Source organism: Oncorhynchus nerka, linkage group LG27 (assembly GCF_034236695.1).
Source record: "Oncorhynchus nerka isolate Pitt River linkage group LG27, Oner_Uvic_2.0, whole genome shotgun sequence".
NCBI classification, from domain to species: Eukaryota; Metazoa; Chordata; class Actinopteri; order Salmoniformes; family Salmonidae; genus Oncorhynchus; species Oncorhynchus nerka.
The window spans coordinates 80,994,226-81,019,136 of record NC_088422.1 but is presented as its reverse complement, the minus strand read 5'-3'; the positions used below and the strand labels follow the sequence as shown (position 1 = coordinate 81,019,136).

The following is a 24,911-nucleotide window of genomic DNA, read 5'->3' as shown; positions in this document are numbered from 1 at the left end:
AAGCTGCTGCTACTCTGTTTATCTTATATCCTGTTGCCTAGCTCCCTTACCCCTATACATATCTACCTTCATCACTCCAGTATCCCTGCACATGGAATATGGTATTGGATATGACTTTTTAAGTATTTCTTGTACAGTATGCTTACTTATTTACTTTATTGTGTATTTCGTATTTCTTATTCTTATTTCTTGTGTTTTTTTGTTGTTGTAATACATTGTTATTGATTATTGCATTGTTGGGGTTTGAGTTTGCAAGAAAGGCATTTCACTGTATTTGTGCATGTGATATTAAAACTTACAGACACATGCACAATATTTGTTATATTTTGGTTTGACATCTTAGGTTCTTGCTACTGGCTTATAACACAGTCGTTTTTTCATTGCTTCAGGGCTGAGTCCTCCTCAACAATTTATGATGTCTATCAAAGAGAAAATGACAGCCTAACAGACTTCGGTAAGGTAAGGTGAACCTTTAACACTAAGTCTGTGTTCAAGCCAATACTTGTAGCCTACACTGGTCACTTCAGGCGTAATGACATTTCGGCACACTTACGTCTTCAGGGACACCTGAAGTCAACAAGCTGGAGAGGTTACAACAAACTTTGTACAGTCAGTGCAGGTTGATCAGAAGCTCCGCCGGGGCGGTCCCTTCAGTCCTCTTATATACTGCTACACAGACAAGTTATATTTGCATGATTTACATGATTTATTATTCATCATTGGCTCCTGCATGTGATGGACCAATACCTCACGAGGCTTCCTCTCTCCAAGTTGAGACCTTGAAACTGAAATACCTGAAATAACTGAAACAGCCAGAGTAATGTTCTGGGTGTACTGCCAAGTTGCTTATCAGTGATAGAGAGGATTCCTCCATACACGTTCAGTCAGTCACCCACATGAACCCATCCAAATGGTTATTAGAAAAGCAGCATTAATTTGATACACAAACATAACATTTTCCTTCACAGTCTCTAGGAGTTGTACACAAACATTCTTGATCCTTGACGATTTTTAGGGAGCTGTGTAAGACTGATGTGATCCTCAGTCGCAACTAAGCGCTTTACTGTTTGTAGTGTTTACTGTTTGTAGTGTTTACTGTTTGTAGATAAGTGGTGCAGTGTTGTATGTTTTTCACTGTCAGCAGATATGCACAATGACGTACATAGAGCACGTAATCTGTAATTACTGGGAAACCTCACAGCAAGTGGTAACATACTTTTCCTGTCCTCTCTCTCTCTCTCTCTCTCTCTCTCTCTCTCTCTCTCTCTCTCTCTCTCTCTCTCTCTCTCTCTCTCTCTCTCTCTCTCTGTCTCTCTCTCTCTGTCTCTCTGTCTCTCTCTCTGTCTCTCTCTCTCTCTCTCTCTGTCTCTCTCTCTCTCTCTCTCTGTCTCTCTCTCTCTCTCTCTCTCTCTCCCTCTCCCTCTCTGTCTTCCTCTCTCCCTCTCTCTGTCTCTCTCTCTCTCTCTCTCCCTCTCCCTCTCTCTCTGTCTTCCTCTCTCCCTCTCTCTGTCTTTCTCTCTCTCTCTCTCTCTCTCTCTCTGTCTCTCTCTCTCTCTCTCTCTGTCTCTCTCCCTCTCTCTCTGTCTTTATCTCTCTCAGGATGTGGTGAAGGAGATGAACAGATTGGGGATGATAGTAGACCTGTCCCATAGTTCCTGGGCCACAGCCAGGGCAGTACTGCAGATCTCTAAGGCTCCAGTTATTTTCAGCCACTCCTCAGCCCATGTCATTTGTAACCACAGCCGCAATGTTCCTGATGACCTGCTCCGCGAACTGGTGAGACCCCTGGCAAGAACTCTCTCTCTCTGTCTGTCTCTCTCTTTCTCTCTCTAACACTCCTCCATGACTCCCCCCTTTCAACCACCATCGGCACGGTCACTCATTGTGGGTGGCCTGTGTTTACTCCTTATCAGGAGAGTCTTTTGGAAGTATATTTTGACGATGTCTCCTTTCTGCAATGTTTCTTTAATCCACTTGTCCTTTATGTGCATTTCCTGTTTTACAGTGCCTTCAGAAAGTATTCATACCCCTTGACTTATTCCACATTTTGTTGTGTTACAGCCTGAATTCAAATGGATTAAATATACAGTATGAGTCAAAGGTTTGCACACACCTACTCATTCCAGGGTTTTTCTTCATTTTTACTATTTCTACATTATAGAATAATAGTGAATACATCAAAACTATGAAATAACACATATGGAATCATGTAGTAACCAAAAAAGTGTTAAACAAATCAACATATATTTAATATTTGAGATTCTTCAAAGTTGCCAACCTTTGCCTTGATGACAGCTTTGCACACTCTTGGCATTCTCTCAACCAGCTTCATGAGGTAGTAACCTGGAATGCATTTCAATTAACTGGTGTGCCTTGTTGAAAGTACATTTCTGGAATTTCTTCCTTCTTAATGCGTTTGAGCAAATCAGTTGTGTTGTGACAAGGTAGGGGTGGTGTTACGCACTTCTAGGAGTAGTGGGTGCGGAGTCAGGTGCACAGAGCAGGGGGTAAAGGACAATCTTGTTTATTCCAGCACAGAAAACGGTCACACCAAAACACCAGGCTCATACAAATGACCGGCCCAAAAACAGGATCCAAACAGTCCGGAGAAAACAAGAAAATAGCACAACTACAAAAATGAACAGAGGAACAAGCCCTCACAAACACAGGTGGACATAACCGTCTTAAATAGCCCTAACCAAAACCTAAACAAGAAACAGGTGTAACCAATAAGACAAAACTAACAGAAAAGGAAAAGTGGATCGGTGGCAGCTAATAGACCGGTGACGACGAGCGCCGAGGTGGTTTACAAAAGATAAGCCTATTTGGTAAATGACCAAGCCCATATATGGCAAAAACAGCTCAAATAAGCAAAGAGAAACACCAGTCCATCATTAATTTAAGACATGAAGGTCAGTCAATACGGAAAATGTCAAGAACTTTGAAAATTTCTTCAAGTGCAATCGCAAAATCCACCATGGGCTATGATGAAACTGGCTCTCTTGAGAACCGCCACTGGAAAGGAAGACCCAGAGTTACCTTTGCTGCAGAGGATAAGTTCATTAGAGTTACCAGCCTCAGAAATTGTATCCCAAATAAATGCTTCACAGAGTTCAAGTAACATACAATCTCAACAGCAACTGTTCAGAGGAGAATCAGGCATTCATGGTCAAATTTCTGTAAAGAAACCACTACTAAAGGACACCAATAAGAAGAAGAGACTTGCTTGTGCCAAGAAACATGATCGATGGACATTAGACCGGTGGAAATCTGTCCTTTGGTCTGATGAGTCCAAATTTGAGATTTTTGGTTCCAACCGCCGTGTCTATGTGAGACGCACAGTAGGTGAACGGATGATCTCTACATGTGTGGTTCCCCCCGTGAAGCATGGAGGAGGAGATGTGATGGTGTAGGGGTGCTTTTCTGATGACACTGTCAGTGATTTATTTATAATTCAAGGCACACTTAACCAGCATGGCTATCAAAACATTCTGCAGCTACACGCTATCCCATCTGCTTTGCTCTTAGTGGGACTATCATTTGTTTTTCAACAGGACAATGACCCAACACACCTCCTGGCTGTGTAAGGAGAGTGATGGAATGCAGCATCAGATGACCTGGCCTCCACAATCATCCGACCTTAACCCAATTGAGATGGTTTGGGATGAGTTGGACCGCAGAGGGAAGGAAAAGCAGCCAGCAGCCAACAAGTGTTCAGCATATGTGGGAACTCCTTCAAGACTGTTGGAAAAGCATTCCAGGTGAAGCTGGTTCAGAGAATGCCAAGAGTGTGAAAAGCTGTCATCAAGGCAAAGGCTGGATTTGTTTAACACTTTTTTGGTTACTATATGATTTTTTCATAGTTTTGACATCTTAACTATTATTCCAAAATGTAGAAATAGTAAAAATAAAGAAAAACCCTTGAATGAGTAGGTGTCCAAACTCTTGACTGGTACTGTATATTTTTTCCATCTACACACAATAACCCATTAAGACAAAGTGAAAAACATGTTTTTAGAAATGTTTGCTAATTTATTGAAACTGAAATCCAGAAATATCTCATTTACAAAAGTATTTACACTCCTGAATCAATACATTTTTGAATCACCTTTGGCAGCGATTACAGATGCAAGTCTTTCTCGGTAAGAGCTTTGCACACCTGGATTGTAAAATATTTGCATTATTTTCAAAATTCTTCAAACTCTGTCAAGTTGGTTGTTGATCATTGCTAGACAGCCCTTTTCAAGTTTTGCCATAGATTTTCAAGCCGATTTAAGTCAACACTGTAACCAGACTACTCAGGACCACTCAATGTCGTCTTGGTAAGATACTCAAGTGTATATTTTGGCCTTGTGTTTTGGGTTATTGTCCTGCTGAAAGGTGAATTTGTCTACCAATGTCTGTTGGAAAGCCGACTGAACCGAGGTTTCCTCTAGGACTTTGCCTGTGCTTAGCTCTATTCCATTTATTTTTATTTAAAAAACCTCCCTAGCCCTTGCCGATGACAAGCATACCCATAACATGATGAGGCTACCACCATGCTTGAAAATATTGTTGTTGTTTTAGATTTGCCCCAAACATAATGCTTTGTATTCTTTGCCATATTTTTTGCTGTTTTACTTCAGTGCCTTACTGCAAGCAGGATGCATGTTTTGGAATATTTTTATTCTATACATGCTTCCTTCTTTTCACTCTGTCACATAGGTTAGTATTGTGGAATAACTACAATGTTGTTGATCCATCCTCAGTTTCCTCCTATCACAACCATTCAACTCTTAACTGTTTTAATGTCACCGTTGGCCTCATGGTGAAATCCCTGAGTGGTTTCCTTCCTCTCCGGCAACTGAGTTAGGAAGGACGCCTGTATCTTTGTAGTGACTGGGTGTATTGATACACCATCCAAAGTGTAATTAATAACTTCAGCATGCTGAAAGGGCTATTTAATGTCTGCCATTAATAATAAACTATTTACCAATAGATGTCCTTTTTTGCGAGGCTTTGTGGTTGAATCTGTGTTTGAAATTCACAGCTCGACTGAGGGACCTTACGATTATCTGTATGTGTTGTACAGAGATGAAATAGTAATTTAAAAAATAATGCTAAACACAATTTTTGCAATCCGAGTGAGTCCATGCAACTCATAATGTGATTTATTAAGCACATTATTACTCCTGAAATTATTTAGGCCATAATAAAAGGGGTGAATACTTATTGACTCAAGACATTTCAGCTTGTCATTTTTTATTTAATTTGTAAAAATGTCTAAAATTCACTTTGACATTATGGAGTATTTTATTTAGGCCAGTGAAACAAAATCTCAATTGAATCCATTTTAAATTTGGGCTGTAACACAACAAAATGCGGAAACCGTCAAGGGGTGTGAATATATTCTGAAGCACTGTATCTACATGGCTGGAAGGTCACTGGAAGTGTGGAATGGTTTTTAATGTTCTATTCTGGGTGTGTTGTTGTTTCAGAAGGAGAACGGAGGACTCATCATGGTTAATCTGCACAGTGGGTTTGTGGCTTGCCATGGCCAAGCCAATGTCTCCATCGTGGCTGGTGAGCAGTTGCCTTTGATTAGTGTTTATTGGCATCAAACAATTAAGCGCAAAATTGGCTGACTTGTTATCAATCAAGACGTGTTTAGAAGACCAGTATCAAGAACATCAATAACATGTGTACACATGATTTATCTTATGATTATCTTATCTTCTGATATTCCTCTTACTTTTTGCAGACCATTTTACCCACATTAGGAAGGTGGTTGGATCTGAGTCAATAGGAATAGGAGGGGACTTTGATGGAGCTTCTAAGTAAGAACTTTTACCTCAGAGTAACAGCAGCACATTCAGCGTTAATTCATTAATACATCCATGTTATGCTCCAGCTTGAATACTATCCGAATGACTCACTTTTTTTGTAAGCAGACTGGTAACAGATAGAAGCTGCATTTTAAGTGGCCTGAGGGTTTGAGTAATACATAGCCTGTTATGTTCTACTGTCTGAAGGTTTCCTCTTGGATTAGAGGATGTGTCCAAGTATCCTGCACTGATCCAGGAGCTGCTGAAGAGACACTGGACAGATTACGAGTTGTCCGGGGTCCTCAGACACAACTTCCTACGTGTGTTCAAGGAGGTCGAGAAAGTGAGTGCTAAATGAACAAAAGCGATGTGTTTTTGCTCGTTATAAAGGCTCAATGCTACAGTGTGAGTATTGTATCAAAGCCATCAAAAACACCTGCAGTAGTAACATCAAAGGAATGAATGGAATGAAAGGCATCTCTGTCTGGGACTGAATGTCCATCTGAGTACTTTGTGGTATGAAGGGAACTGAGAACTGGAAAAAGAGCCTTGTATAGTGCATGGAAAATCCCACTTAGTCACTGTCACAGCATCATAATACAGTGTAAACTTCTCCCTCCCTCCTCCCTCCTTCCCCGTATCCCTTCCCCAGGAGCGTGACAGGCAGAAAGCGAAAGGAACTCTCCCCAGTGAAGCTCAGATCGACTTGACTAGGGTTCAGAACCCCTGCAGACTGGTACTCAGGCGACCTGACCACCAGACGACAAAGATGGAACAGATGTACTCCAAGGGCCACAGTGAACTGGTGGTCCCCAGGAGTCTGGTCTGGACCATGGTTATACTAATCTCCTGCCTCTGTGTCCTGATGGACCATTAAGACTATAATATGGCCTCCATTCAATCAGATCCAGTGGTAACCCAGGTTGACCGATATCCTGATAGCGGATGTTTTGGCAGTATTGGAGGTGTAGCTGTAGTGTGAACTGACAAATAAGTGTGTGGCTGCTCTTTTGTGTCACCAACCACTCCCTTCCTTATTATCCCTACGCATTAGATGTTCAAAACGACAAAAGAAAGTGCAGGCTCTATCGACAATAGATATTATGAAATGCATGTTTTCATTTTAATTTGGATGGCGGGATTTATCAGTCTATGTAGACAATAGACCATTACACATTAGAGTGTTTGAACTTGTAATGTGGCTACATGAACTAACACGGCTGCATGGGATTTATCAGTCTATGTAGACAACAGACCATTACACATTAGAGTGTTTGAACTTGTAATGTGGCTACATGAACTAACGCGGCTGCATGGGATTTATCAGTCTATGTAGACAACAGACCATTACACATTAGAGTGTTTGAACTTGTAATGTGGCTACATGAACTAACACGGCTGCATGGGATTTATCAGTCTATGTAGACAACAGACCATTACACATTAGAGTGTTTGAACTTGTAATGTGGCTACATGAACTAACGCGGCTGCATGGGATTTATTAGTCTATGTAGACAACAGACCATTACGCATTAGAGTGTTTGAACTTGTAATGTGGCTACATGAACTAACGCGGCTGCATGGGATTTATTAGTCTATGTAGACAACAGACCATTACACATTAGAGTGTTTGAACTTGTAATGTGGCTACATGAACTAACGCGGCTGCATGGGATTTGTCAGATATAAAGTCAGTGTGGTTTCATTTAATCCAATGACAGTGTCTGCATAATGTAACATAAGTAGTAGCTCTAACGCAGTTCCACCTTCAACACTGCCAAAACAACCGGATGTCGACTAGCACGGATCTGCATTTAGCCCTTAGTGTTACTAAACTAGCAGTGCTTGACTTGCGCAGGAGCCCACTGGAGCTGAGTACCGGCACCTCAAATTCTCTACTGCTTGAGCTCGTTTTACTCTTATGGAATATTAGCTCAAAAGTATAGTGGAGCTCCTGCACCTAAATATAAACAGTTACTTGCACCCAAAATGAGTACCGGAACCTATTTAGTAGTACTACTAGTGTTGTATTACAATACACTACGTATCTACTACAACCATGTTTTTCCGACAGTGACAAGCCTAGCTTTAACGTGTTTACTGTGTCACTTGCTTACATGTGATCTTTCCTACAAAGATCTTTACCTAATTTTTAGTTTTGGTCATTTTGACCTTGAAGGAGTTGTATATTTACACAAAGCTCTGCACACACTTTATACTATATTACATTGAGTTTAATGTAAAAATCACTTTTAACTATTTTTACATATCTCATTCTAAAAATATCTCTGTGTTATGTTTGTTTAATGATACAATCAAGGCCACAAGGTCATACTGAGGCATTTACAAACTATCTTTATTTCTCTGAGGACACAGACCTTGATGTCCATTACACAAACTTGAGTTTCACAATGAAACTATTTCATAGAAAGTGACGATTTCATCTTAAAATGAACATTAATGTAACATTTCCTCACAAGGGTGTACAGTGAAACAGTTTGCAACATGTTAACATACTGTAATGCCTCCTACAGTCATCTCAGGAATGTTGTATTCTGTATTCATAGGTTATATCGTATTTATTTTGCCTTTCTCTTAAGTAAATAATTCTTTGTGTTTTCTGTTTTTCGACCATCTTATTTTATGAACACATTGATATATCTGAAGTCAAGATAGTTCAATTCTAGTTGAATAGGGAAATGAATCATGATTTTATTGCTAAGTTCAGATAAATACTCTTTGCCTTTACAGCTCTTGCAGTCTACAGGAAAGGAAATGTGTGCATATGCTACTCTGTTCAGGTGGCCCTGTAAGTAGTCTTCATGCCTATAATAAAGACTTTTGTACAGAAATAGTAGATTAAATGTAATGTATAATTGTCAATGAACTAAAACCTCTTCTCTTTCAACAATTACAAATAATAATCCAGTAAAATAATGTTTCGATACAATCTCTGGCATCCACATTTACATTTACAAGCACTCTGTGCCATCTGTTGAAATACCCCAACTGGCATTTCATTATCTACAATACGAAAAATCTTATCCTCATCGGGGGGAGGTTGAGAAAATAAATAAGAAAATAAATACAAAAGTTACTATTCCACCAACCATAAAAAGGTTGTGAAAAAAGAAGTGAAATTGGCACTCTACACAGAGGCCTTCATAAGGACCACTCAAGACTGTGCTATCTGCCAAGCTAATCCTTAATGAGGGAAAGCCCACCATCATTTATTTTCTGCAAACAACACAAATACTGACTCAGTCGACATAGAAAATTCATGTTCGATGGATGCATGTGTAAAAGTAGCAGTTGTTAATGGTCTCCTATTGCAGAAATAGGTTTGTGAATGACCCAAGCTTTAGTTGCCTTGGCAATAAGGGATTCATGAGGGAATTCTAGCATGTAATCTATAAAAGCTACTGTCCTCATGGAAGGCAATACATTCCGCAGAAATGCCAGGCAAATTATTATTGCTTTCTGTGGTCCTCAAATTCCACAATAAAAGTCCTCTTAATTCCATCATTAATTGGCACAGTTTGTATGTACTGTATGTTGAGGATCGGCTGGATGCTGCTGCCGGTGCTGCAGTGCCCCCGGTGATCGGGGTGGAATGTCTCCTGTCGAGGCAGTGTCGTGACCTGTGACCAGAGTGGTTTCTGATAGGTCAGGAGTAGATAGTGATGACCTCTCGTCCTCCTCCTCTCACCAGCAGCACTCTCTCCAGACCTTCCGTCAGCACCTCCAGAAACTCCATATCTGGGCCAGAGTTAAGCACTGTTATAACCAGCAACTCTGCATCACGGCACCTGCGATTACATCTGCAAATCTGTGTACGCAACAGATTTGATATTCAGCTTAAAAGCCAGTAGTCTTTCATCTCGGGTCACATTGCCAAATCTTTCGTGTATGCTGGCTGGCCATCTACTCCTACTCATTCTTTCACCTTTTACACAACTCATGCTACACTCAACCCCAAATTACACTCCCTAACCCCATAATGAGCCCTAAAACATTGTCCTAAAAAATTAAATATTGTACCACACAGACCTCTAAGACCAGTGTTGTCCAGTACAATGAGAGCGGCTGTTAGTGAAGGATACAGTTCTCATCTCCGTCTGTGTTGCGTGGCGGCCCCGGCATGTTGAGCAGCACCAGGCGAGCATCATGGGACTTGTTGACAATCACCTCGTTCAGCTTCACTGCTGTGTGCATCCGCCGCACATTGGACTGGTCCCTGGGACACAACCACATACAGATGTTACAAATGCAATCCAGAACATTCAATTATTTAAAGGGATAGTTCACCCAAATTACACATTGGTTTCCTTACCCCGTATGCAGTCTATGGACAACGAATGACAGCAATCCAGTTTCCCTGGCTCCGTTTCCACATGCTCACGTCATGGGACCCATATTATAATTGTTCACTCATCGTGTCCAAATCATCTACAATTGATTTTGAACCTCAAAAAAGTACCTTATGAACATGATGTGCACAAAATGTGAATATTGGTCCCATGAATTTAATGGGATTTGTGCCACAAATGCTAAAACGTTAGTATGTGGAAAAGGTGCTAAGGAAACTATACCAAAGCATGGATTGCTGTCATACCTTGTACATAGACTGCTTACAGGGTAAGAAATCCAATATGTCATTTTGTAATTTGGGTGAACTATCCCTTTAACAATGCCGTGGAATAATGTTCAGATATCCAACAGTGGACAGCATGAACCAACTCAGTCATTAAGCAGAAAGACATCAAGTGCAGTTCACATAACAAAGCACACCCCACCCCGCCATCCAATCCATTGCATGGAATTTACAGACTCTGAGTGATCAGAATAACATATCATTAAAAGGAATTTACAGACAGAGTGATCAGATTAACATATTACTCACAGGAATCTACAGACAAAGTGATCAGAATAAAATCATTAAAATGACAGACAGAGTGATCAGATTAACATATTACTCACAGGAATCTACAGACAAAGTGATCAGAATAAAATCATTAAAAGGAATTTACAGACAGAGTGATCAGATTAACATATTACTCACAGGAATTTACAGACAGAGTGATCAGAATAACACATCACTCAAAGGATGAACAATTCTCTGTCTGCAAGATGACAAGAGGAAGAAAAAAGAGAGAGAGGAGATGAGGAGGAGAGAGTAAAGAAGGAAGACTAGCGAGAGTGGAATACCCGGATGGAGATTTTCCTAACCACGTGAAAGGCCTAGGGGTTTTCCAAGTCAGATCACGTATCTCAAGAAAAACTCCTGGCCTTCCAATAGACCAAAACAAGTGACTCACGGTTTGAGGCTCATGAGTTCTCTGAAGTTCTCTGGTGCATTGTTTCTGTTCCTCCTCTCTGCCTCGTACTTCTCCTTGGTCCAGGTCATCTGGATCTTATCAGCTACAGGCTCCACCACCTCCTCCTCCTCGTCTGAGTACAGGCTGCCCATACGGATCAGAGAGTGTCTGTCCTTTACCAGCTGGGCCTATAGGGGGCAGAGTGCAGGGGATACAATGTCATAATGTCCATACTAGAGTGACTTGAAATGCATGGCCATACATTGCTTCATTTAATTATAGTGTAGATACACTAAATATACAAAAGTATGTGGACACCCCTTCAAATTAGTGGACTTGGCTATTTCAGCCACACCCGTTGTGGACAGTTGTATACTGAAGCACACAGCCATGCAATCTCCATAGACAAACATTTGCAGTAGAATGACCTTACTGAAGAGCTCAGTGACTTTCAACGTGGCACCAGCATAGGATGCCACCTTTCCAACAAGTCAATCTGCCCTGCTAGAGCTGCCCCGGTCAACTGTAAGTGGTGTTATTGTGAAGTGGAAACATCTAGGAGAAGCAATGACTCAGCTGCGAAGTGGTAGGTCACACAAGCTCACAGAATGGGATCGCCGTCCTCGGTTGCAACTCTCACTACCGAGTTCCAAACTGCTTCTGGAAGCAACGTCAGCACAATAACTGTTTGTCGGGAGCTTCATGAAATGGGTTTCCATGGCCGAGCAGCTGCACACAAGCCTAAGATCACCATGCGCAATGTCGAGCATCGGCTGGAGTGGTGTAAAGCTCACCGCCATTGGACTCTGGAGCAGTGGAAATGTGTTCTCTGGAGTGATGAAACACGCTTCACCATCTGGTAGTCCAACGGACAAATCTGTGTTTGGCGGATGCCAATGAGAATGCTACCTGCCCCAACTGTAAAGTTTGGTGGAGGAGGAATAATGGTCTGGGGTTGTTTTTCATGTTTTGGGCTGGGCCCCTTAGTTCCAGTGAAGGGAAATATTAATGCTACAGCATACAATGACATTTTAGATGATTCTGTGCTTCCAACTTTGTGGCAACAGTTTGGGGAAGGCCCTTTCCTGTTTCAGCATGACAAAGCAAGGTCCTTACAGAAATGGTTTGTTGAGATCAGTGTGGAAGAACTTGACTGGCCTGTATTGAGCCCTGACCTCAACCCCATCAAACACCTTTGGGATGAATTGGAATGCCGACTGTGAGCCAGGCCTAATCGCCAAACATCAGTGCCCGACCTAACTAATGCTTGTGGCTGAATAGAAGCAAGTCCCTGCAGCAATGTTCCATCATCTAGTGGAAAGCCTTGCCAGAAGATTGGAGGCTGTTACAGTACCAAAGGGGGGACCAACTCCATATTAATGCCCATGATTTTGCAATGAAATGTTCGACGAGCAGGTGTCCACATACTTTTGGACATGTAGTGTATTGGTTCCCAGCCCCAGATTAAACCTAAACCAGCTCAATATGTCCTTCACTGTGGTCCACAACTATTGTTATGTATGTTTGGTCTGACAGGTGTAATTCTGTGGATGTTTGTTGATGTGTAATAGGTACCTCTCTTTCTCTCTCTGCACTGGACAGCCTCATCTGTCTGAGCATCTGAGACCTCTGCTCCATCATCAGAGTCCTCTCATACGTGTAGGCCGAGATGTCGCTGTCATGCTGAAATTATTCATCTAGATTTAAGGAGGTTCATCTCTCACCGTCTCCACCATAATGACATAATTAGATTTAAGGAGGTCCATCTCTCCCCATCTCCACCATCATTACATAATTAGATTTAAGGAGGTTCATCTCTCCCCATCTCCACCATCATTACATAATTAGATTTAAGGAGGTCCATCCATCTCTCATTACATAATCTCCACCATCATTACATAATTAGATTTAAGGAGGTCCATCTCTCCCCATCTCCACCATAATGACATAATTAGATTTAAGGAGGTCCATCTCTCACCGTCTCCACCATCATTACATAATTAGATTTATCTCCACCATAATGACATAATTAGAGGTCCATCTCTCACCGTCTCCACCATCATTACATAATTAGATTTAAGGAGGTCCATCTCTCACCATCTCCACCATCATTACATAATTAGATTTAAGGAGGTCCATCTCTCCCCATCTCCACCATCATTACATAATTAGATTTAAGGAAGAACATCTCACACCATTTCCACCACCTCCACCTCTGCCTCTATTCTCAGCTGGTACAGGAACGTAGCCAGGTCCTTCTTCATCTGAATACTGTTGTCATCCATCTGGGCCACAGTGAAGATACGCATCTTACACTTCCTCCAAACCTGAAACACACACCATGGTAAGAATGGAGTAGTCTAGCAGTTAAGAGCATTGGGACAGTAACTGAAAGGTTTCTGGTTTCCAATCCCTGAGCCGACTAGGTGAAAAATCTGCCGATGTGCCCTTGAGCAAGGCTCCTGCAAGTCACTCTGGATAAGAGCGTCTGCTAAAATGTAAATGTAGATCCTTTTTTAATTTTTAAAAATTGGACCCCCTTTTCTCCCCAATAGTTAGTAGTTACTATCTTGTCTCATTGCTACAACTCCCATACGGGCTCGGAGAGATTAAAGTCGAAAGCCATGCGTCCCCCGAAACACAACCCAACCAAGCCGCACTGCTTCTTAACACAGCGCACATCCAACCCGGAGGCACGCATCCAACCTGGCACCAACATGTCAGAGGAAACACCGTGCACCCGGCGACCAGGTTAGCGCGCACTGCACCCGGCCCGCCACAGGTGCGCGATGAGACAAGGATACCCCTACCGGCCAAACCCTCCCTAACCCGGATGACGCTAGGCCAATTGTGCGTCGCCCCACGGACCTCCCGGTCGTGGCCGGCTGCGACAGAGCCTGTGCGCGAACCCAGAGTCTCTGGTGGCACAGCTAGCACTGCAATGAGTGCCCTAGACCACCGCACCACCCGGGAGGCCCTGTAGATCATTTTCTGACCAACAAATCCATTCTTCTTTAGACTCTCTCAAGTCATGGTGGCCAAACAGTAAATGCTCCCAGAGTTTCTGCATTGATGTGCGCGGGACTTTACCTTGTGCTGTTTGAGCAGGAAAGGTAGCAGCATGAGCATTCCTCCGTCATGGACGATCCACCACACATCGATGGTGCCGTCTGTGAAGCGTTCGTGGTTGCTGGGGTAGAAGGAAACATTCTTGGGCACCATCAGAGCCAGGTGGGCTGCTGTGGTACAGCGGACTGTGTCTGTGGGGAGGGGCACAGAGAGGTAAATATGTTCACCTTGTGTAATATGTAATGTAATACAATTCAATGTTGATGCTATCAGTTAACTAAAGAGTCAGCACGTAATGTTTCAAATACTATACAGGCTGAAGGACAGTCCACCAAACCAATAGAAACATAGAGATGGCCAATGCTCTCATGGAGAAACTGGGATGAGGTTATTGTTAGGAATTTTAGGAATAATGACTAAACAATATCTACATTTTAAATATAACTATAACTAATTAAACTTATACCCTGTCTTATTATATCTGATTAATAATATTAATTCATAAGGAAGGGATTGTGGAGCATGAAACAGGGGGTAATTAAATAAAATAAATATCATTCCAGCCAGGTTGGAGGGGACTGGAATTGTGGGTTTTTAAGTAAGCAAAAAGGGTCGTTAACCTATGGTTGAACCGACTCAACTTAGCTCTGGGATGTTTAGATAAGGCAGAGAGTGTTTTCCTGGGTTTTCCATTCTCTGGAACTGTCTTCTAAATAGTGATGGATTCCAGAAGTTAATCTAGATAAGTGTGTGTCTGGAGTGAGCGAGCTAGTGGGTTGGAATGAACTTTTCAACTTGTTGGGTCCTGGTTGATAGGAGGAAAAACGTTTTATAACCTATGACGTCATATTTTGTATATAAATTGTTGTTCATGGTTACATGGCAGCGCGCTCCGAGAATAAATACTATTATCTAATTTTGATAAGACTGGTCTCGGTCTATTTTATGCAAATAGGAATCTTACAAATTCTTATAAAATAGACTGAGTGATTTAATTAATGTATAATTAATAGGAATTATGAAATTCCAGTGACAGTTATGGTTTGGAATATTATTATGGGAAGGGGTCAGATCCATGTGTAGGACCAGGCTAGTTTACAGTAAATCAGAGTCTTACTAATGAAAGTCTTCCATGCGCGGGGGTCTTCACTTTGCCTCCAGCCGTAGGGCCATCCCATCACCACTGTGTTGTGCTTCATGCCCCCCAGGCCACATGACTGGATCAGGTGGGCAATGCCCTCCCTCACCTTGGACGCCACAACCACCTGGCAGAAACCCTTCACCCGCTCCATCTCCATCATGTTCTTTACGGCCTGACGAGGTTGAGCAGACAATGCAGGTAATCATGAAGCTGGCAATAAACTCACTTATTCTTATTGGCACAGAGGAGACAACAGAAATTCGATCTCTTTCTTATAGCTTTATAATGTGGACTGTATGAGGTAACAGCCTTCAAACAATCTTGAACTGATTCAATAATGCTGCAGTACGGCAAAATATATTTTCCTTGTACACACAATAGGCTATCGGAGAAATAAGTTACAGCTCTATCCCTACCTGTTCAGAGGCCTGTGTTTCTCCGTAGCTGTCCAGGAACTGTCCCTGGATGACAGAGCCCACTATGGTCAGGCCCTTCCCTGCCTTCAGCTGGGAGACAAAGGTCAACAGACGGGGATACTTCACATGGAGGTCCTCATCCAGCTTCAACAGCACCAGGACCTGGGGCCTGGAGAGTGGAGGGGCAAGAGAGACAAAGAACATGAGAATCTACCTGGAAGTACTAATAAACAACTACAAAACAACAGTAAAAACTGTAGAGTGTTAGAAAGTACAGAATGTATGAAGAGGAAGAGGTAGTTATGCATATCTGAAGTTGGAGATACCAGATATCTAAGACTATGGACGAGGAAGGATGTTTACCTCCAGTTTTTAGTGTGAGGTGGTCCATGCTCCAGCCGTAGCAGAGAGTAGCGCGCAGCACTGAGGGACAAACCTCGTATCCCATCTCCCCACTCCTTCTCCGCTCTGAGAGAGAGACAGAGAGAGTGACAGCATCAGAATATATACTCTGGCCTAAATAGCTAACTCATACATTGACCCAATGATATCCAATTATGATATGAAATGGATAAGAGTCCAGACATACCCCTGGTACTCAATGTACTTGTAGATCATGCCAGCGATGCACATGGCCACAATGGCATAATACCAGGAGGAGATGAACATCAGAGCCAGACACATACTCATACCCAGAAAAGACAGAGCCCTGTGGGGGAAACACACAGATATACTGTAGTACTCTTTATACTATACTATTGGACGCATGAAAGGAGATCACCAGTTGTGGTCGTTCCAAAAAGCACCCACAGATCTTACAAAGCTCAGTACCCGCTTAGCAAAGAAGCCAAAAAGCACCCACAGATCTTACAAAGCTCAGTACCCACTTAGCAAAGAAGCCAAAAAGGGTATCATTCCCATAGTGCATTAGTTGAAAGAGGCGCTCTGGTTCTCTGCCCGAATTTGCCCTGTAAACACACCAATTTTACCTGTTAGGAAACCATCTGGTGAATATCGTTTTGTGCAAGACCTTAGAATAGTAAACGATGCTGTACATGCTAGAGCACCCCTGGTGCCTAACACTGTTACCATTTTATCCCAGGTGCCTCCAGGTAGTTTGTTTTTTAGTAATTGATTTAGCTCATGCTTTCTTTCTTTCTTATCTTCTCTTCTTTTGTTGATCCTGGAGGGAGTGTTTTGGTTCAGTATGTTGACCATTTGTTGGTTTGCTCACAATCAGAAGAGATATGTCACGAGGACACTTAGGCATTGAGGATTTCTTTTGGCAGAAAATGGTCATAAAGTTTCCCCCAGTAAGATGCAATTATGCCAGTTAAATATTTGGGTCGTGACATCACTTCTGAGGGTCGCGCCCTCTCCACTGGTAGATTAGAGGCAATTAAAGCTTTGCCTAAACATGTTATGCCCTCTCCACTGGTAGATTAGAGGCAATTAAAGCTTTGCCTAAACATGTTATGCCCTCTCCACTGGTAGATTAGAGGCAATTAAAGCTTTGCCTAAACATGTTATGCCCTCTCCACTGGTAGATTAGAGGCAATTAAAGCTTTGCCTAAACATGTTATGCCCTCTCCACTGGTAGATTAGAGGCAATTAAAGCTTTGCCTAAACATGTTATGCCCTCTCCACTGGTAGATTAGAGGCAATTAAAGCTTTGCCTAAACATGTTATGCCCCCTCTCCACTGGTAGATTAGAGGCAATTAAAGCTTTGCCTAAACATGTTATGCCCTCTCCACTGGTAGATTAGAGGCAATTAAAGCTTTGCCTAAACATGTTATGCCCTCTCCACTGGTAGATTAGAGGCAATTAAAGCTTTGCCTAAACATGTTATGCCCTCTCCACTGGTAGATTAGAGGCAATTAGTAAATTCAACCGCTGCAGGATTGTATTTATGGGAGAAAGATGGAGGCGAGTGAAGCTGTGGTCTGGACTGGAGAGATGTTCTGATATTGTGGCAATGTCTCTTCTAACCGTACATATGCCCCATGTGGTGGAGGCAATTATTAAACAGGCAAAAACGGCTCATTTGATGTCCGCGAGACTGTTAAGACTATCAGAACATTCTTAACCCTTCAACTCTTCTCCCTGCAGCAGATACCGGTGAAGACCATGACTGTGATTTAGCTATTGAAGCTGACTGTAGCTCTAGGTTGGACTTGAGAGTCACCCCATTAGACAATCCAGACTTTTAGTTTTTTGTAGATTGGTCTGCCCAGAGAAACGAAAAAGGGAATCATTTAGTTGGTTATGCTGTTGGACTGTTTTGGAAACTGTGGAAAGTTCTCTACTCCCCTCACACGTATCTTCCCAGGCAGCAGAACTATTTGGCTTGACTATAGCTTATATTTTGCTCAGTTAACATTTACACTGATAGTAGATCTGAGTTCGGTGTTGTGCATGATTTTGGAACATTGTAGAGGATTGCACAAAGTCTTGTTTCGTCTGTCTTTGAGGCGGTCCAGCTGCACTCCTCTGTTTCTGTAATCAAGAGTCAGGCGCATTCTTCCTCTAATGACAACATTCCTTTGGGGAACACTAAGGCTGACCGCGCTGCTAAATTGGCTGATTCCTCTTCTGTTTCCCCCTCCTTCACATGGCAGCAGTTCCCGCTTCCACTAACCCTTTCTCTGTTAATGACTCTGCAGGCAACGGCTGATGCATCAGAGAAGGACGCCTCGGGTGTATGGCTGGATGAGCGGAGCAGACCAGCCATGCCCCGCTGTACTTTACAATTCCTTGCCAAATTGTCACATGGTCAAAAAGAGGGATGGTGGATCGTGTAAATACATGAATAAATAAGGGAAAGGTGGATACCTAGTCAGTTGTACACCTGAATGCATTCAACTGAAATGTGTTTTCCGCATTTAACCCAACCCTTCTGAATCAGAGAGGTGCGGGGGGCTGATGTTGGTGTACAGTAGGTTTTACTGTGCTGGCAGGACATTTCTCTGGTGGTGGGGTTGTACAATGTTTGATTTGCATGACTAACAATGTTGAACCAAACTCTGAAAACAAAATTGTTTAAACTAATTGGTGAAACAAGCCTGACATGGGTAAAGGTGCTTCTATTGGCACTGAGTATGAGAGGCAGATCCCACACAGTCACTGGTCTCTCCACACGAGGTGCTGACTGGCCACCCCACGAGGATGACTAATACACCTTTTCTCAAGAACAGGTTGTCCCTGCAAGGAATGGAGGAAGATATGGTTGAGAATTGTGTCACCCTTAACAGTGTTCTTAAGAGACTTTTCCCCCGGGTGAAGGTGTCTTTGCCGAACTTGGCAGGTGGAGCTGAGCACTATTTCAACCCAGGTGATTTTGTGGTGGTCAAAGACTTCAGGAGAGAGAGTTGGAAGGACCTCTGTTGGAGAGTGCCGTACCAAGCTCTTCTGACCACCTCCACTGTGGGAACCTGACAGAGGGTGAGATGAGTCCTGAGCCAAAATGACCAACACAGGCCTGGAGTAGTGCAGAAGAAGGTGAGATGAGTCCTGAGCCAAAGGGACCAGGCCCGGAGTAGTGGCCCAGAAGTAGATGGTCATTGGAGAAGGAGAACCCTGCTGGGCCCTCATAACCAAGAGGACTGATGGAATGGCTGTGACCTCCTCCTCAGATCAATTGGCAGAACGCCCAGAACATTGCTCTGGGAACCAAAAGGAGTATCTCAGTTTCAAGGTCCCAGCTTTGAGAGAAAAAGCCTTTTCAGTCACATGCAGGAACCAATGTTAATAATGAATAATGTAAATCATGCTTATATGACTTGTTTATATAGCACTATAAAAGGACTGAGAGGGAAAGCCCATTTCAGAGTTTTCATAAAACTTGGATTGAGAATGTGAACCTCTCCGGTCGTGTTAATAAAGATTGATTCCTTTACACTGAGTTTGAGTGGTGAATTTCCACGACAGGTGCTATACTTGTTCAGCTACTGAAGCTTATTACAGTGAAGTTCCTTCTTTCTAGGTTACCATCAGAATACCAGAGAACAAAATGCCTCTATAGCTGGAGTCTGCATAAAGTCCTCCAGTCAGTCAACAAGATATTTTGATAAGCTTCCCAATATGTCACCTGAGAAAGCAAAGTAGATTATTCAAATGGAGTGAAAGTGTATCCAACACCCACGCATATACAAATGAGTGTTACATCGCTCACATACAGTATGCACGGATACACAGCCACGCACATACACCTGTACTGTACTTACCAGTGGTAATATTTAAACCTAGGCCTCCAGTTTGGTGTCCGTAGTAAAGTCTGCACAGCACAGGCTAAGTTCACAAACAGATAGCACATCAAGAAGAACCTGTAGAAAAAAAAATCACACACCACAAAATGTAATTCAGTCCAAACCCGATTTAGTCATTTAAATATTGATTTGGAATTCCAATATATTAATTTTGCAGTTATGTACTTGTTGCAGGGTGTATAGGCCTGGTAGTCTGCTAAAATACATCTCAACTGATGGCAAAACACAGAAGCACAAGAAAGTGCACTAGGTCAGGGGTTCCTAAACTTTTTCACTCAGGCCCCCCTTCCAGCATTGAGGAACATCCCGCATGTGCACAATGTCTATTTCTATGGGCACAAGCACTGTTCATGACACAAACTGTTCACACCCCTCTTGTTGGTGTAGATAATATTTTTCAGCTTATTTCCTACAGTTCTATACATTATGCCATGTCTAATGTGTATTCATGTGATATTTGTGTGACTCGAACATTATTACAAAATCTATGGGCTAAAAAAACCTAGCTAAAAAACATTAGCTGAAATGGGCTAGTTGATCTGGACATTTCTGACATGTTATAAATAGAAATGTCCAGATCAACTAGCCCATTTCAGCTAATGACTGACATGACAAGAGGAATACTGATGATGTACTACCCAATTTAAAAATTTGACCTTATGCATTCTACTATTATAACTTTCAACAGTAAGTTAAAAGCCGGACAGAGTTCCTTAATATATATATAAAATAACTGGACCCACAGTTTGTGAACCACTGCACTTGGTGACCTTCCACACAAAGTCACTTGTGCTGATTGTGTACAGAGTGCCTGGCTGGAATGAGGTGTTTCACTTGTGAAGTGGTTGTTAAAATGCAAGTGATTTGATTAAAGTATATTTTAGCAGACACTCTTATCCAGAGTGACTTACAGGAGCAATTAGGGTTAAGTGTCTTGCTCAAGGTCACATGAACAGATTATTTACCTAGTCAGCTCATGGATTTGAACCAGCAACCTTTCAGTTACTGGCCCCGCTAGACTACCTGCCGCCCAAACTACTCCTCAGAGGACCATAATGTTTTTTAAACATCTGTGAGATGTTTATGGTTTAAAATGGTTTATGGTTTAATAGCAGTGTTTGAGAAGGGAAGTAGAGTCATCAAGAGTCTGTTTTCTCCCATGTAAACTACATGACTTTGGCTGATGGGAGTAATTTCAGCAATTCATTTTTATTTTATTTTTTACCACTTTTTCTCCACAATTGTGTGGTACCCAATTGGTAGTTACAGTCTTGTCTCATCGCTGCAACTCCCGTACGGCCTCGGAGGAGGCGAAGGTCGAGGGCCGTGCGTCCTCCGAAACACAACCCAACCAAGGCGCACTGCTTCTTGACACAATGCCCACTTGACCTGGAAGCCAGCCGCACTAATGTGTCGGAGGAAACACCGTACAACTGGCGACCGTGTCAGCGTGCACTGCGTCCGGCCCGCCGCAGGAGTCTCTCGTGCGCAATGGGACAAGGACATCCCTGCCGGCGAAACCCTACCCTAACCCGGACAATGTTGGTCCAATTGTGCGCCGCCCTATGGGTCTCCCGGTCACAGCCGGTTGCGACCTAGAATCTCTAGTGGCACAGCTAGCACTGCGATGCAGTGCCTTAGACTTCTGCGCCACTTGGGAGGCCCCAAGTTCAGCAAGTTCACCCAACATATGATTTGAAATCATCCCTATTTGCCTGCTTTTAAATAATCATGTTTGATGTGTCTGCAGGCATATGTGTGTGTTTAGTCATGTTTCGTGCATGTGTGTGTGTGTGACTCACATGGAGAGGATGGGGGCCACCATGTCCAGAGAGGCTATGAGGATGCCCAGCTCAGCAATGAGCCCTGTCAGTAACAGTGCCCAGGTTGGCTCCCCATTGGCCTTGCCATGACCAAACACCTGCACCAGAAAATAAAAAAATATACACTTTATAAATACATTATTTTTTTGTGATGGTTTGTTTTTTATTTGTTTTATTTCAGGCTGATTGTTGTATTGTAGCCAATGGGACCGATCATTTATGGATTGAGTGGCCTTAAAGGCCCAGTGCAGTCAAAATTCAATTTTTCCCTGTGTTACATATCAAATTGTACAACAGCTGATGAAACTAACACTGTAAAGGTGGAATGTGAAAACATTTGTTATAGATTATAGTTATAGATTCATCATTCACATTGAAAGCAAATCTAACAAGCGGTAAATGTGTTCTATGTGCACTATTTCTATGCTTCCAGTTCTTACATTTTGTTTTTGCATCTTTTACTTTCAGTTTTGTACACCAGCTTCAAAACAGCTGAAAATAAAATATATGTTTGGTTATTGAAAATATATTTCACAACGGTTTAGATGATACAATGATTCTCTACACTATACATGTGCTTGTTTTATCACAAACTGAAATTAGGTGAACTACTTTAATTTTTGCAACCAGGAAATTGGCGGAGCGATTTCTGCATAGTGAAACTTTAAAAGACCAATAACAAATAGGGTTCCAACCTCTCTGCCAATAACAGCTAGTTTTCCCCTCCCCACTTGGACCACTCCCAGAAAGTCCTGTCTAAATTCTTGCTTGAGAAAAATGTTTTTGCTAAAAAATCTATTTTTGTTGACTTTAATGGAAAACTATTATTGTAAGGTACTTAACTGTTACCGAGAAATGATTTGTTATTGATTGAAAAACGGGTGCATTGGGCCTCTAAGTACTGGTCCTAGGCCAGTTTTTTACAATAATTTTCATGGTCGCTTAACCGGATCCTATAACAGGGTTACATAATGCCCTTCTTTTATATAGCTAATCCTCTTCTACCAACAATAATTTACATGTGGGAATGCAAATGAACTTCTATGTTCAGCTTCATTCAAATGAGTAAGCAAAGACAACCACAACTCTCTTCTCTTGTTCACTGTAGTTTTTAGTTGTGTATCATTATGTATCTAATAGTAGGGCCACTGTGAGTATACATGGGCATAGAGCCGAGCAATGTATCAAGCAATGTGTACAAACAGTGGTGGCAGCTAGAGAAACCTTGAATTATGGCTGTTTTTCAGGCCACGAGATGCTTTGCATTGTATAGGAATTACACAGTTTGTATGTACAATACAGCTCCATCCACAAAGCCATAAGGAAGGGCACTGATAGCCAGTGTATGATTTTTTACATTTGAGCAGACATTCTTATCCAGAGCAACTTACAGGAGCAATTAGGGTAAGTGCCTTGCTCAAGAGCACATGGGCATATTTCTTACCTAGTCAGCTCTGGGATTTGAACCAGCAACCTTTTGGTTACTGACCCAATGCTCTTAACCGCTAGGCTACCTGTGGCTGGGCCTACCCTGAGGAAGGGGATGATGTTGTCCTTGGCGATGGCCTGTAGGAGACGAGGGGCGCCGGTCAGGGACTGTAGTCCAGCCCCCACGGTGGAGAAGAAGGAGCCAATCACGATGACCCAGGGGGAAGGCCAGGACAGAGTCCCCACAACCAGGTTCTTACTGACTGCATCCCCAAACCTACAGGACAGGAGAGGACATGGACCTGTTAGCGGAGCCATTATCAATACCAACAAACACAGCATCTGAAGTGCTTTGCCATACCAACAAATATAATTACAAGCTTGTACTGTATGTTCTTGAGAAGCAGACAGGCTATTGTCTGGACCTGAATGTATCTTGTGATGTCAAAGATGTGGCCTAATGCTACAGACAAGTTCACTTACTTGTCCCTTAGGACCGCTCCTTCAATACAGGCCCCAAACAGAACCACAGAGCTGAAATCTGACGATAGGATGCTAAGGAACACACAGAAACACATGCAGTATGGAAGACAGATGCATCTAGACATTGAACAACTTGTGGATGAGGAAGAGCTTGCAAGTAGGCATTTCACTACCATTTACACCTGCTGTATCCTGTGCACGTGACAAATACATGTTGATTTGATTTGACTATTGACTCCATGAAAGGATACAGACAAGGGTAGTAGTGGTTATAGCCAAGATGGTTCCAATAGGGATGGACTTCTGAGCATCTTTCAGATCTCCTGATCTGTTGGAGCCTGCCATGATACCTACAGTACAGGGTCATGAAGGACACGCATCAGTTACTGACAACTCTCAGAATGTTGACCAATCAGTGAACAAAAATGTCTCTGGGTTGCCAGCTGGGATTATTGGTCTGATGTTGCCAGTTCATGGTCTGGGTTGCCAGTTATGGATCTGGGTTGCCAGGTCTTACCTGTGGCGGAGGGAAAGAAGATTCCCACCAGGAGGGTGAAGGATGTAGCGATGTCAGCTGAGACGTACAGGCCGACGCTCTCCACAGCCCCGTGGACGTCTACTGAGGGCAGACCTGCCTTCTCCAAGATCTGACCCTTCTCCAGGTAGTCTCCCCACATGTTATCTAAAACATGCATCAGGAACCAAGTTTATAGAAATGCTAGCATCCCATCCACAAAGTAAGCAACATAATGGCATCCACCTAACGGCACGAAAACACCCAAAGCTCTACAACATCACAAATGATTGTTATAATAACAGAAAATGTTTTACAAAGTATATATATTCACCTTTTTAGATAGCTAAATCACTACAAACATGTTGTACACAAAGTCTATGTTTTACTGTAATTACATGTCATCACTATTGTAAAATGGCGTAGCAGTCAGGCGTCTTTTGTCTTCGTCCTGTCCCGTGTATATATCTTTTTATATATTTTTTCTTCACATATATTTTTAAAATATTTTTCTTAACCCAAACTTCAACATACTCTCCTGCAACCCGCCTCATCCAATGTGGTATGGATCTGCTATTTTCTTTACTTCAGAACCAGAACCCCCAACAGAAGCTAACTAGCTACTAGCTAGTAGTCAGCTAACCACTGC

At 42.4% G+C, this 24,911-nt stretch overlaps 2 protein-coding genes across 2 annotated transcripts in view; one reads left to right on the top strand and one right to left on the bottom strand.

Moving 5' to 3' along the window:
- Positions 1-8,668, top strand: part of LOC115113776 (dipeptidase 2-like) — a 23,214-nt gene extending 14,546 nt beyond the window's left edge. The window contains exons 6-11 of the mRNA XM_029641758.2: positions 390-459; positions 1,600-1,776; positions 5,478-5,562; positions 5,741-5,816; positions 6,012-6,147; positions 6,457-8,668. Coding sequence (XP_029497618.2) covers positions 390-459; positions 1,600-1,776; positions 5,478-5,562; positions 5,741-5,816; positions 6,012-6,147; positions 6,457-6,681 — 769 coding nt within the window. The 3' untranslated portion in view covers positions 6,682-8,668. The remainder of the gene's footprint in view (positions 1-389; positions 460-1,599; positions 1,777-5,477; positions 5,563-5,740; positions 5,817-6,011; positions 6,148-6,456) is intronic.
- LOC115113786 (solute carrier family 12 member 4-like) overlaps positions 8,137-24,911 on the bottom strand; it is a 53,935-nt gene continuing 37,160 nt past the window's right edge. The window contains exons 10-25 of the mRNA XM_065012060.1: positions 24,266-24,430; positions 24,000-24,098; positions 23,749-23,806; positions 23,368-23,542; positions 21,817-21,935; positions 19,973-20,071; positions 16,338-16,457; positions 16,112-16,216; positions 15,749-15,917; positions 15,309-15,504; positions 14,213-14,382; positions 13,318-13,449; positions 12,698-12,805; positions 11,123-11,310; positions 9,908-10,041; positions 8,137-9,563 (exon numbers count right to left, since the gene is read on the bottom strand). Coding sequence (XP_064868132.1) covers positions 9,472-9,563; positions 9,908-10,041; positions 11,123-11,310; positions 12,698-12,805; positions 13,318-13,449; positions 14,213-14,382; positions 15,309-15,504; positions 15,749-15,917; positions 16,112-16,216; positions 16,338-16,457; positions 19,973-20,071; positions 21,817-21,935; positions 23,368-23,542; positions 23,749-23,806; positions 24,000-24,098; positions 24,266-24,430 — 2,129 coding nt within the window. The 3' untranslated portion in view covers positions 8,137-9,471. The remainder of the gene's footprint in view (positions 9,564-9,907; positions 10,042-11,122; positions 11,311-12,697; positions 12,806-13,317; positions 13,450-14,212; positions 14,383-15,308; positions 15,505-15,748; positions 15,918-16,111; positions 16,217-16,337; positions 16,458-19,972; positions 20,072-21,816; positions 21,936-23,367; positions 23,543-23,748; positions 23,807-23,999; positions 24,099-24,265; positions 24,431-24,911) is intronic.